The sequence below is a fragment of the Triticum aestivum genome, chromosome 2D (genome assembly GCF_018294505.1).
Source record: "Triticum aestivum cultivar Chinese Spring chromosome 2D, IWGSC CS RefSeq v2.1, whole genome shotgun sequence".
Classification (NCBI taxonomy): Eukaryota; Viridiplantae; Streptophyta; class Magnoliopsida; order Poales; family Poaceae; genus Triticum; species Triticum aestivum.
In genome coordinates this window covers 606,139,874-606,151,695 of record NC_057799.1, presented here as the reverse complement: position 1 = coordinate 606,151,695, position 11,822 = coordinate 606,139,874, and the positions used below count along the sequence as shown (strand labels likewise).

The following is an 11,822-nucleotide window of genomic DNA, read 5'->3' as shown; positions in this document are numbered from 1 at the left end:
AAAGAAAAGATACAATCTAATAAAGACGCTTGCAACTTGATCTCGCCGATAAGGGCTCCGTTTCTTGCTCGAATCCCACACTGAATATCCCGTATCACCTACTTGGCATCAGAAGAAACCACGGTATGATGGAGATGAAGGTTTTGTGCCAATGCCAGGGCTTCTCTAAATGCGGTAGCCTCCAAAACGGAAGGGTCGTCCACGCCTCCAATGACAAGAGAACAACTGCTTAGAAAGGTGACATCTCGATCTCTACACACGGCGGTTTCCAATCCGCCCACTCCTCTGCGCACCCCGGTGTCCACATGAATCTTCACATAGTCCACCAGAGGGGCCTTTTGGGCGCTGGTCAGAGGTCAGTTGCGCTACTAGTTGTCCCTGGGACGTTGGGGTCGGCGCCACCTTAAGATCATATCTAGTTCATCAATAAACCTGTTAATAAAGCCGCACGTAGCTCATGGACTCTGAAAAATGCCCTCATGGACGGCCTTCTGATGCACAGAACATAGCCCAAAGAGTGACTGCAAGCTTCACAAAAAGTACATGCGATAATGATTCCATCTGCGATAAAAAGCCAATGTTTTGCATTTGGTTTGGTATTTGATATGATTGGTTGAGCCAGCTCGTCATCGACCAAGGCGCAGGCGCATCTCGCCATCGTGCACTCTACTAGAGAACGTCTTCAAGAATCTCGTGATCCACAAAAACCACATGCACTAGATGTAGCCATATGCCTATGTGCCCTCAGATCGTTTGTTGGTATAGACTGCTTTGATAATCTCCACAAAAACATTCTCACCTTCACCGACACTTGAGTTTGCCACATTTTCTTCCATGAGCCCCTTTCCAAGGCCATGTTGGAGTTCGCCGGTGGCGGCGCTCTGGGCGGATCCCAGCCTTCTCCAGAAATGCCTCCTTCGGAATCTCCTCAGCCGGCGCCTGTGCAGCTCAGATTTTACCGGTCTCCGAAAGCTCATGGAGGTTCGTGTACTCTGTGATTTTTGTGAATACATTTTATTAGGTCTAATGCTTGTTCTGTTCCATCATTCCGTGGATCAAGAATAATGGGTGTTGCACATAATTAAGGCAAAAAGGTTAAGTTTTATTACTGCAGGAATTTTGATCGTTAGAGCTTATTTGCATACAAGACACCGTTTGATGGTAAGCTACTGCTTCAAATTTGCTGACCAAGGATTAGTCCAATGAAGATGCTGGATGGCGGGGGTGAGAAGCCGGTGTGACCAGCACATAGGTTCCGATAGGTCAGCACAAACTAGAATCAAGCTGTTTTCTCTTAACCTTTCCTTTTCATAGCCTTAGTTTTCATGCTAGTTATTGTATACCAGCATGACAATCAGATCATTAATAAGCAAAATAGTCGTTTTCCATGCCAATGATTGTATTCTAGCATCGAAAATCAAATTACTGAAAAGAAACCAAAAACAAAAAGCTCCCCGTAAAATGCAAGAACATATGTTTTTGCCAATAACGTAAAAAATAAATGGTTTTGTAATTGAATGAAGGGTGATTATATTCAACAACATACATGGTGAAATTTGTTATAGCAGAAAGCTACCATATCAAACATGCATGAAAGTAAACTCTGTGCGAAACGGAAAACGTCTTGCCTCGTACCGAGGGGACGCTGCGTATATTATAGGCATGGGTGCGAGTCCTGATAACGCATACAGTTAAGATTACAGGAGGGATTACAACTTGGAGATCAAGCTAGGAGGAGATAGAGTTATGGTTACAGAAGATAAACATCCCCTAGCCTCTAACCGAAGACTCCTGCTAAGATACGCTACAAGTCCGGCCGAGTACATTGGATACGTACGGTGCATTAGATACGCGCGGCAGACTTGATATCTGAAGTTTAACACCCTCCCTTAATCACAACTTCATCAACTTGAGATTATGCTTAAAGTCTTCGAAACTTCTTGTAGGCAAAGGCTTTATAAATCCATCTACAAGTTGATCTTTGGAATGCACAAAGAGAATGTCAAGTTGCTTCTGACCAACTCTTTCTCTGACAAAATGAAAATCTATCTCTATATGCTTTGTCCTGGCATGGAACACTGGATTTGCAGAGAGATACGTTGCACCAAGGTTGTCACACCACAAACAAGGAGACTGCTTACTTTGTATGCCAAGTTCCTTCAGCATGGACTGAACCCATATTATCTCTGCTGTGGCATCCGCCAATGCTTTGTACTCAGCCTCTGTGCTTGACCTGGATACAGTAGCCTGCTTACATGCACACCATGATATCAAATTTGGTCCATAGAATACTGCAAAGCCACCAGTGGAACGTCTGTCATCTAGACAACCTGCCCAGTTAGAGTCAAAAAAAGCACTGACAAGAGTGAATGGAGATTTGCTGAAGTTCAGTCCCAGACTCAATGTATGCTTAACATATCAAACTATACGTTTTGCAGCTGTCAAATGAACATTGGTGGGTGCATGAAGAAACTCGCAGACTTTGTTGACAGCAAAGGAAATATCAGGCCTGGTAAGTGTGAGATACTAAAGAGCTCCTACCAGACTTCTGTATTTAGTGCTGTCCTCTTTACTCAAAGGCTCACCTTCTGCAAGAGATAACTTTTCTGAGCTAGATAATGGAGTTAGTAAGGGTTTACATCCCTGCAATCCAGCTTTCCTAACCAGGTCGGTTGCATATTTTTCTTGTGAGAGGACAAGTCCATCCTTGTGTTTCTTCACCTCAATCCCAAGAAAGTAATGCAAGTCACCAAGATCCTTTAGAGCAAAGTCTGCACTCAAATCCTTGAGAAATCCTGTGATTGCTTCGTCAGATGAGCTAGTCACAATAATATCATCAACATATATAAGAACAAATATGCATGTGTTGGACTTGTTGTAGATGAACAATGACGTGTCAGACTTGGAAGGAACAAAACCTAGTGCTTGCATTTTGTGACAGAGGCGTGCATACCACGCCCTTGGAGCTTGCTTCAAACCATATAGTGCTTTATCGAGTTTACACACATGAGAAGGAGCATTCCTACTCTCAAACCCAGGAGGTTGTTTGATATACACTTCCTCTTCCAGAACGCCATGGAGGAACGCATTCTGAACGTCGAGCTGTCTGAGACTCCATCCTCTAGTGCAATAGACAGGACAAGACGGATAGTGGTTGCCTTTACCACTGGACTGAAGGTGTCCTCATAGTCTATGCCATATCTCTGTTTAAACCCCTTTGCAACGAGTCTAGCCTTATATCGATCAATGGTTCCATCAGCTTTCCTCTTAATCCTGAAAACCCACTTGCAATCAATCAAGTTTTTACCTTGCTGTGGGGGAACCAAGTGCCATGTTTTGTTTCTTTTCAATGGTATATATTCTTCATGCATAGCTTTCTTCCACTTCTCATCACACATTGCCGCTTCAAGGGTGTTAGGCTCACCTGGTTCACCTGTGGAGCAAACCATACCATACTTGGTTATATGCTTGTAATTAATACGTTGAATTACCCCTTGTTGCAGACGTGTACGCCACTGTTGAGACACAGCCGGATCAGCCACAGAGGATCCGCCAGACTACTCCTGTGTGACATCGAATCCCAAGAGAGATTCTGAAGGATTTTCTGCGGCCGTTTGCTGAAGTGGAGCACCTGGAATGACCATAGAGGATCCCGGTGCGGCATCTGCATGTGCATGCATCCCATCATTGCGTGATGATGGCGCATCCACCTGGATCGCAGTGCCGGTCGCGCCAGTCGCGCCCTCCCTGCGTCGCGTGCCATCACGCCGCGTGTACGTCACGGGTTCGCTGGCGTACCTCATACCGCCTGATTGGTGCGGGACGTTGTGCGCCTGAGCGGGCATGGCCCCGGTGGGACCGGCACGAGGGTCTGGAGGGGGCACGGCGCGCGCGCCTGCGCCTGCCTCGGTAGCAGGGGGCGATCCCGAGGCGCCTGCACCTGACGCGGGATCAGGAGACGATCCCGAGGCGGATCCGATCGGCTGCAGCCGGGCGGATCCCGAGGGCGAGTTGTCTCCCTTGGTGAAGCACATGGAATATGCGTTGCTTTAGCTCCGTTTTCTTCAGTTTTGGCACGGATTTCTTCTGTTTCATCAACACAAAACTCATGCACATCATTAGATGGGTTAGTCAACAATAAATCATCTATATTAGGTCCCCCTTGATCAAAACCAGTCAAATGAGGAGGCAAAAGAACGATTTCTTTTCATAGGAATGCACCAGCATTGGGATGGAGATCGGCAAACGGAAATTTGGTTTCATCAAAGACCACATCACGTGAGATGTAGACACGGCCAGTGGAGACATCTAAACACTTGACCCCTTTATGCTGTGCACTATACCCTAGGAAAACACACTGTTTTGAGCGAAACATGAGTTTGCAATTGTTGTAGGGGCGAAGGTTCGGCCAACATGCACACCCAAAAAACACGGAGAGACTTATAGTCTGGTTTAGTGTGAAGGAGTCGTTCTACTGGAGTTTCATTGTGAATGACACGACTAGGTAGCATGTTGATGATGTGAACGGCTGTGAGAAAAGCTTCGTCCCAAAACTTGAGAGGCATGAATGCGCATGCCAAAAGGGCAAGACCAACCTCGACAATGTGCCTGTGCTTGCGTTCGGCGGAACCGTTTTGTTGGTGAGCATGCGGGCATGACACGTGGTGTGAAATGCCAAGATTTTTGAAGAAGGAATTTAACTTTTCGTATTCCCCTCACTAGTCCGATTGGACAGCGATGATTTTGCTATCAAACTTTCGTTCAACAAGTGCTTGAAAGTTTTGGAAAACTTGAAACACATCGGATCTCCGTTTCAGGAGATAGATCCAAGAGAATTTACTATAGTCATCAATGAAACTGACGTAATAAGTATGCCTACCAACAGAGGTAGGGGCTGGACCCCAAACATCGGAAAAAAAATGAGTTGCAATGGTTTGGTAGAAACACTGGTGGAAATAGGATACGGTAATTGATGACTTTTAGCACGTTGACATGAATCACAAATAGTTTCAACATGACCCTCACCAACAAATGGGAGCTTATTTTTCCTAAGCAACTTTTCTACTAAAGAAAAAGAGGCATGTCCTAAACGATCATGCCATCATGAGGACGAAAGCTTGATAGCACCACAAGCTTGTTTATTGAATCTTCTAAACTCCGGAATCAACGGATAGAGCCCTCGAACACATCTACCTCGATAGAGAATTGTCCTCGTTGCCCGATCCTTGATCAAAAAGAAAAAAGGATGAAATTCGAGAAAGACATTATTATCAAAGGCAATTCTATGGACGGAAAGAAGATTTTTGTGTGCACTAGGGACATGGAAAATTTTCTTAATGTGTAGGTTGCGACTAGGGGTACGAAATATAGAGTGACCAATGTGACTTATACCCATACCTTCTCCGCCGGTAGTATGAATTTGATCTTTGCCGCGGTATTTTTCTTTCGTGGTGACTTTCTCAAGCTCGTTTTTGATGTGGTTTGTGGCTCCGCTATCGACGTACAAATTGGTGTCAATACCGTAGGAATCATCAGCGACAGCAGCTACCTTGTCATCGTCTTGAGAATCAGCATCATCATCGTAACGGTACCAGCAATCTTTGGCAGTGTGGCCGGGCTTCCCGCAGATCTGGCACCTTGGAGTTTCTGGACGCGTCCTGTTGCCACCACCGCGCCCGCGCCCGCGGCCTCGGCCGCCCGAGCGCAGAGAAGAGTGGCCGCGGACATTGCCGCCGCCAGATCGCCCCCCTTGTAGCGAGGAGGGCCACGCGAGCGGGATCCGCCACCCCGACCGCGCGACGCCATGTTTGCAGAAGATTTGAAGCCACCGGATCCTTGGAACTGGGCCATGCGCTGGTCGAAGTTGGACAGCATGGTGAAGAGCTCGTCGAGGGTCGCAGGAGTGACACGGGCGTCGAGAGCCGACACCAGAGGTTGATAGTCCGCCTCCAACCCATGGATGATGTACGGGATGAGCTCATCGTCCTGGATCGGCTTGCCCGCCGCGGCCAGCTCATCTGAATAGCCACGCATGGCGGCGAAATAGGAGGCCACCGAGAGGTTTCCCTTCTGCGCGTTGATGAGGGAGGTGCGGATGTTGTTGATGCGACTCGCCGATGGCGACGAGAACATGGCCGCAAGCGTCGTCCAGAGCGCGCCCGCCGTGGTGACCGTGGTCACCGTGACCAGGACCTCTTTTGTGAGGTTATTCAGCAGGTAGCCAAGGACCTGCTGATCCTCCCGTACCCATATAGGGTGGAGAGGGTTGGGCGATGAAGTCTCCTTGCCATCCTTGGTGGTGACGAGGAGCTTGGCCGGCTCCGGGTTGGTGCCGTCGATGTAGCCGAAGACGCCGGCACCGCGCAGCTGAGGTGTGATCTGTGTGCGTCACATCACGTAGTTCGTGCGTGATAACTTCTCTGTGACCTGATTGTTGAGGCTAGGCGAGTAGGAGCCGGAGGAAGACATGGCTAGGCTGTATGGGTTCGACAGAAGCTCTAGATGGGAAAAGGAAAAGCTCTGATACCATGTGCGAAGCGAAAAACGTCTTGCCTCGTAACGAGGGGACGCTGCGTATATTATAGGCAGGGGTGCGAGTCCTGATAACGCATACAGTTAAGATTACAAGAGGGAGTACAACTTGGAGATCAAGCTAGGAGGAGATAGAGTTATGGTTACAGAAGATAAACATCTCCTAGCCTCTAACCGAAGACTCCTGCTAAGATACGCTACAAGTCCGGCCGAGTACATTGGATACGTACGGTGCATTAGATACGTGCGGCAGACTTGATATCTGAAGTTTAACAAACTCATGTTGCAGTACAAGTACAGATTAAAAGGAGAAGCTTATTTGAAGCACTTCATCATCTTCATTTAGCCGTATCAGTCTGCTCCGCCCATGTAGCAAACAACACCTTGGGGATTCACCATTAGCATGTAAACATGCCAGGGGATCAGAACACACAGACCAGTTGCCAATGCAACAGAAGCAATGGTTACTTAAAACACCGAACGCTAACCTGACACTCAAAGCAAACGAGTACTGCCTCCCAGCGAGATTGACCCAAGCTTGCAAACACGGCTACTCCAGACAAAACAATAACACCATCATCATGGATCTGCCAGCCGGGGCACCAATCGCCTTCATCTTGTTCTTCGATGGAAAACCTCATTTTTTCCATCAGAGACAACCACGAGCCCAGGTGACGTCTGCTTTGTAGGCTCTGTTTCTGCAAACCAGCCAACGACGATAACTAATGTGACAGCTGAGAAACCATAGCAACATTATCCGCATGAAAGATATTCTAAAGACAGGAGCATTTCTAGATTCTCATATAGTCCAAAGTAAAGCAACATCTTCAAGGACCATCAGATTTCTAACAACTCAAGTAAACTTCAGAACCAAACTGCACAAGGAACAGGAACAGCCTGAATATTCAGTGTGCACTAATCAAACTCCACAGATATTTATTAACAGGGCATAAAAAGAATCAAATCTTCCACGCTTTCAATCCAAAACCAGGGGATGCTGTCAGACTTCTCCTTTCTAGCTATAAAACACTACATCTAGGTTCTAGCAGCTTCTTAATCTCTAATCACTTGAATAGATTTATTTTCCTCAAGAATATTACTTCCAAACTTGACCCCACTTCTACTAGCTATATCACTAGGAGAAACATTGGATAAATTTAGGACAGTTGGAATGTGTAAATTACCTGGGACATCCTCTGGATTCTTGCGCTTCACCCTATTTACAACCTTGTCCATTGAATTGTCTTCATCAAGAGTTCTAGCCCTCTTTCTTCTATTCTCACCCACCACTAAAATCACAGGATTTTGATCAGCCTGATCAGTAGACCAAGTGACATCTTCCATCTGCTGATCCTCTAAACCTACCACTCCTTCCATCTGCTGTTCAAAACTTTGCTTGTTCATCAGAGGGTCCAGACAGGTTTTGCTAGCAAAATCATCTAGCATAGCAATGTTCTCCATATCTTCTTTCTCATCATCGTCATGTTGCAGATCATCACCATCAACTTTTACTGCACAATATGCGTGAACAGGGAGTATATTTAACTTAACACAATAATTAAACAAATAGTACGTACCAGCGATTAAGACAAATAAAACACACAACATTTGATTACCAGACTGTCCATTAGAAATGGCATCGTGGGCAACTGTCACTGATAACGTCATACGAGTAGTTGGCTCCACAGAGCTCGTAGAATTGTCAGCAGGTTCACTTCCCATATCAACCTCTTTGGCCATCTTAACAAACAAGAGCTTGGGACGTCTGGGGTGGGTTTTTGCTGCTTCTTTCCACTTTTGTTTTGTTTCATTGCTCACTCCATCATGGAGGGTGACTTCCTTAATGCGTCGCAGAGCCTGGATCGCTGTGACACGAAAGCCATTTAGATCCTTACATAGCAGCTGGAGCGACTCGAGGAGCGGCAGAGCTCCAACTTCGACTTCCAGCTCAGTCATGACTTCCACCACGATGCATAGGGATCGCAGGCTTCCAAGTGCACCTTTTATGATGACGAGTTTGTCCAGCCGGGATGCAACCAGCTTCAGGTATGCCAAGCAGCGCACTCTGCTCAGGGCAGCAAGAATATCCCCGCTCAGCTGATGAGGAGATGAAAGGCACAGCTTAGTGATGCCACCCAGCATGGTAACAAAAGGAGGCAGGCTGCATATGTTGGCCCCTTGTAGTTTGAGCGAGCGAAGATAGCAGGAGGAAGCTTCTTCTTTTTCTAGGGACAAGTTTAAGAGCAAGTCTTGGAACAATTCGTCATTGAAATTTAGTAAGAGTGAATGAGCTTTTTTCACGTCGGTGCTTCTCTTGACGAACCCCTTGATGGCCTTTGAGAGATGAGTGTAGTTCTTGCTGCCGCTGCCGCTGGCAGTGAGTTCCGTACAATGATTAGTAGGCTGCTCGCACCATATTTTCACCTTTGTCAAGTGCTTCATATGCTCTATGAGCTGTTCAAATCCCTGGCTCTTGTTTTTGTCCACAACAAATCCTGCTACCGTTTCCAGTTTGCTATTTTTTGATATCCAAGTCTGTAGCTTATGCATTCTCTGACCTCCTACACCTTGTTGGAGCTTGAACTTTCCAAACAGATGAATCAGGCATGGCAGCTCCATGACTTGTGTGGGCAGAATCTCTATCTTGGTTTTTCTTACATCCAGCGTCTCCAAAAGTCGAAGCCTTTTGATCTCTCTGGGAAGCATTGTAATCATAACAGCGGACCCGAGGCTTAGGTACCTGAGCAGCAACATGGTACTGCATATCTCCCTAAGATGCTTGTCCTCCAAGTGGTTACCGCATTCTTCTAGATCCAAAACTCGCAGCAGTTCATATTTGGAAAAATCCAAGACAGATTCATGCGCCCTGCCAAAGATTGTCAGAGACCGGACAAGAAATAGATCATTGGCTACTCTGGCACTTGCGTCATGGAGGGAGAGCCAACGGATTTTGCTGGGTGGGGGCGGGGGAGCCAGCTGATCGTATAACAAGGTAATGAAATTATCACACTTGGACATGTGCAGGATGAACTCGAGCATCATGCCGTGAGTATGGTATGTCTTCAGCTGATCTTCGCTGTTTTCCCTATTGGCATCTGTACGCCGAATGATACATCGGTTGACCAACTCTTTGAAATTGTCAATAGCAGCATCCAGAGCATTACACATATAATCTCCTTGGATAAACCCTTCAGCGCACCATTTCCTTATCAAGCTTCCTCTCCTTACTGTACGACCACTAGGGTAGATACCTAGATATAGCAAGCATGTCTTGACATCATGTTTAACAAGGCTGGTGTAGCTGTGGACAAGCACACGCTTCATTCTTGCTAACATCTCTTTTGTTTGGAGATGAGCTCCCAGGTTGTGGCATAATGTTGCCCAGTTTTCACGTGTCGGATTGCCTGTGCTTTGCAAGTACCGGGCTGTGGTAACAAGAGCAAGGGGTAAACCATCGCACTTCTTCAGTGCTTCTGAGCCAAGTTGATCCTCCTTATCTACTGGCGGATTGTCATCTTGGAAAGCTTCCTTGAAGAACAACAGTCTCGAGTGTTCATCAGCAAGAGTCTTCATTACGTACACATGATCATGAGGGGCTGAGCTGCTGCAGGCATTTGCTACTGACTGAATGGATGTCGTCACCAGAACTCTGCCGCTCAACCCCATAAAGGTATCTTTTATATCATGCCAAAATTCTGTACGCATGTCATCGATTACAATGAAGAACCTACCACAGGAGGAGTATATGATCAGACAGAATCACGGAATTAACATGGAGAGATATTAAGTGGAAATTAGATTCATAGTAAATTTCATTTTGTTTACGCTAGTGAGTCTAGCTAGGAGAATTGCTGGACTGTGCAAAAATATGAAAGAGGCAGGCTGCTGTAGATCGAGATCAAATCATCAAACAAAGATGGAGCTGATAAAAATTAATTACCTCTTGGTCCCAAGATATTGTCTGAGGATTGTGCAGAGCTTATTGAGGTTACCTCCACCATTGGTGGGGATACCAAGTTGCTGCAGTATCTCCTTGATAACATTTGTTGGGACCCCTTGCTCCGCCGCAGAGACCCAAGCCCGAGCTTCGTAATTGTTCTCAATTGTGTCATACACACGCTTGGCAAGGAGAGTCTTGCCTATACCATCGAAACCAACAATGGAGATAACCTTGAGCTGCTGTTGCTGCTGCTGGATCAGCTCGAGAAGCTCGTCCCTGGGCTCATCGATGCCCAAGGGCCTGCCAGTTGAGAGGGTGTCATCTATCGCCATCTGTGTCGTCGTCTCACAGTCACATGCCACTGACGACGACGCTACTGAGGAAGAGGAGGTGCCAGCACTGATGCTGGCGTAGAAGTAAGTTTCTCTCAGCTTTGATGACTGCTGTGATATCTTCTTGAGCTCGCGGATTGCCTTGGCAAACTCCTTGCGGACTGTCATCGTCTGCAACCTGTGGACAGCCTGACGGATCCACGTCGACGTCCCAGACATGGTCACCCGGTGCCCGAAGCGGTCGATGCAGTCCTCAATGGCGTGCGCCAAGTCACGTATGAATTGGATCCAGGCCCTCTGCACATGGTCACCGACGGCGCCGTTTCTCCAGCGACACTCATCGTCTTGCTGAATGGCGGCAGAAATCAACGCAAACTCTCTTTGGATGTAGGTGATGTCATGCTCCAGATTCTGCCGAAGCTTGTGATTTGCAGCTAAGAACTCCAGGAGCTTCGGCGCGATCCTTCCGGCAAAAGCTGTGGCCGCCGCAGCCTCCATCTCCCGAGCTGCCCCCTCTCTCACTCACTCTGGTTGGAAGGTGAGATCATGGAATTTCGTGGATACAGGGAACTGGAGATGGAGACTGTGTACTGCTGGTTACGTCGAGGATGAAAGCTTTACCAAAGCAAGATCCAACAAGTGCCAGAGCGCACTGACCAAAAAGATGGTGACCCATAATGGCGTGGGGGGGCCAAACCACGAGAAATTTCTGCTGTGACTCTGCATCTTATGTCGTGGTAGGGCCTATCTTGTGTTCTTTAGCCACAGCGCACTGGCGAAAAAGATGGTGACCCGTAATGTCCAGGGGGGACGAATCACGAGATATTTCCTGCTGGGTTCAAGCCGCTGCGGGTGCGAATATTCAACTGTGTTTCGCGCTTCTATAAAATACTACAAAAGGGCCCGGGTTAGAGCAACTTCAATGGGGTGACCCAAATAGAGGGCTATCTCGTCCGTTTTTTGCCCGTTTGGATCGGTCGCCCGCCCGGCGTCCGTCCTGTTTTAGATATGGGTCGACA

At 47.2% G+C, this 11,822-nt stretch overlaps 1 protein-coding gene across 2 annotated transcripts; it reads right to left on the bottom strand.

The window, feature by feature from the left end:
* Positions 1-6,763: 6,763 nt before the first annotated feature.
* Positions 6,764-11,502, bottom strand: LOC123054910 (disease resistance protein RGA4). Of its 2 annotated transcripts, XR_006426381.1 has the most exons (5): positions 10,472-11,502; positions 8,148-10,258; positions 7,716-8,042; positions 7,020-7,229; positions 6,764-6,914 (listed from the first exon to the last, which is right to left on the bottom strand). XR_006426381.1 is itself a non-coding variant. In XM_044478784.1 (4 exons), the coding sequence occupies exons 1-4, from the start codon at positions 11,299-11,301 to the stop codon at positions 7,144-7,146; spliced, it is 3,354 nt and encodes a 1,117-aa protein (XP_044334719.1). In that variant the 5' UTR covers positions 11,302-11,502; the 3' UTR covers positions 6,764-7,143. The 2 variants fall into 2 exon arrangements, 1 of the variants encoding a protein (XP_044334719.1); XM_044478784.1 differs by having other exon boundaries at positions 6,764-7,229.
* Positions 11,503-11,822: the final 320 nt, after the last annotated feature.

Bases quoted from the DNA above. Each gene is read 5' to 3' on its own strand.
- LOC123054910 (XM_044478784.1), bottom strand. From the start codon at position 11,301: ATGGAGGCTGCGGCGGCCACAGCTTTTGCCGGAAGGATCGCGCCGAAG. The intron at 10,259-10,471 runs GTAATTAATTTT...CTCCTGTGGTAG, and splicing joins CAATATCTTGGGACCAAGAG to GTTCTTCATTGTAATCGATG. The intron at 7,230-7,715 runs GTAATTTACACA...GCTGGTTTGCAG, and splicing joins GAATCCAGAGGATGTCCCAG to AAACAGAGCCTACAAAGCAG.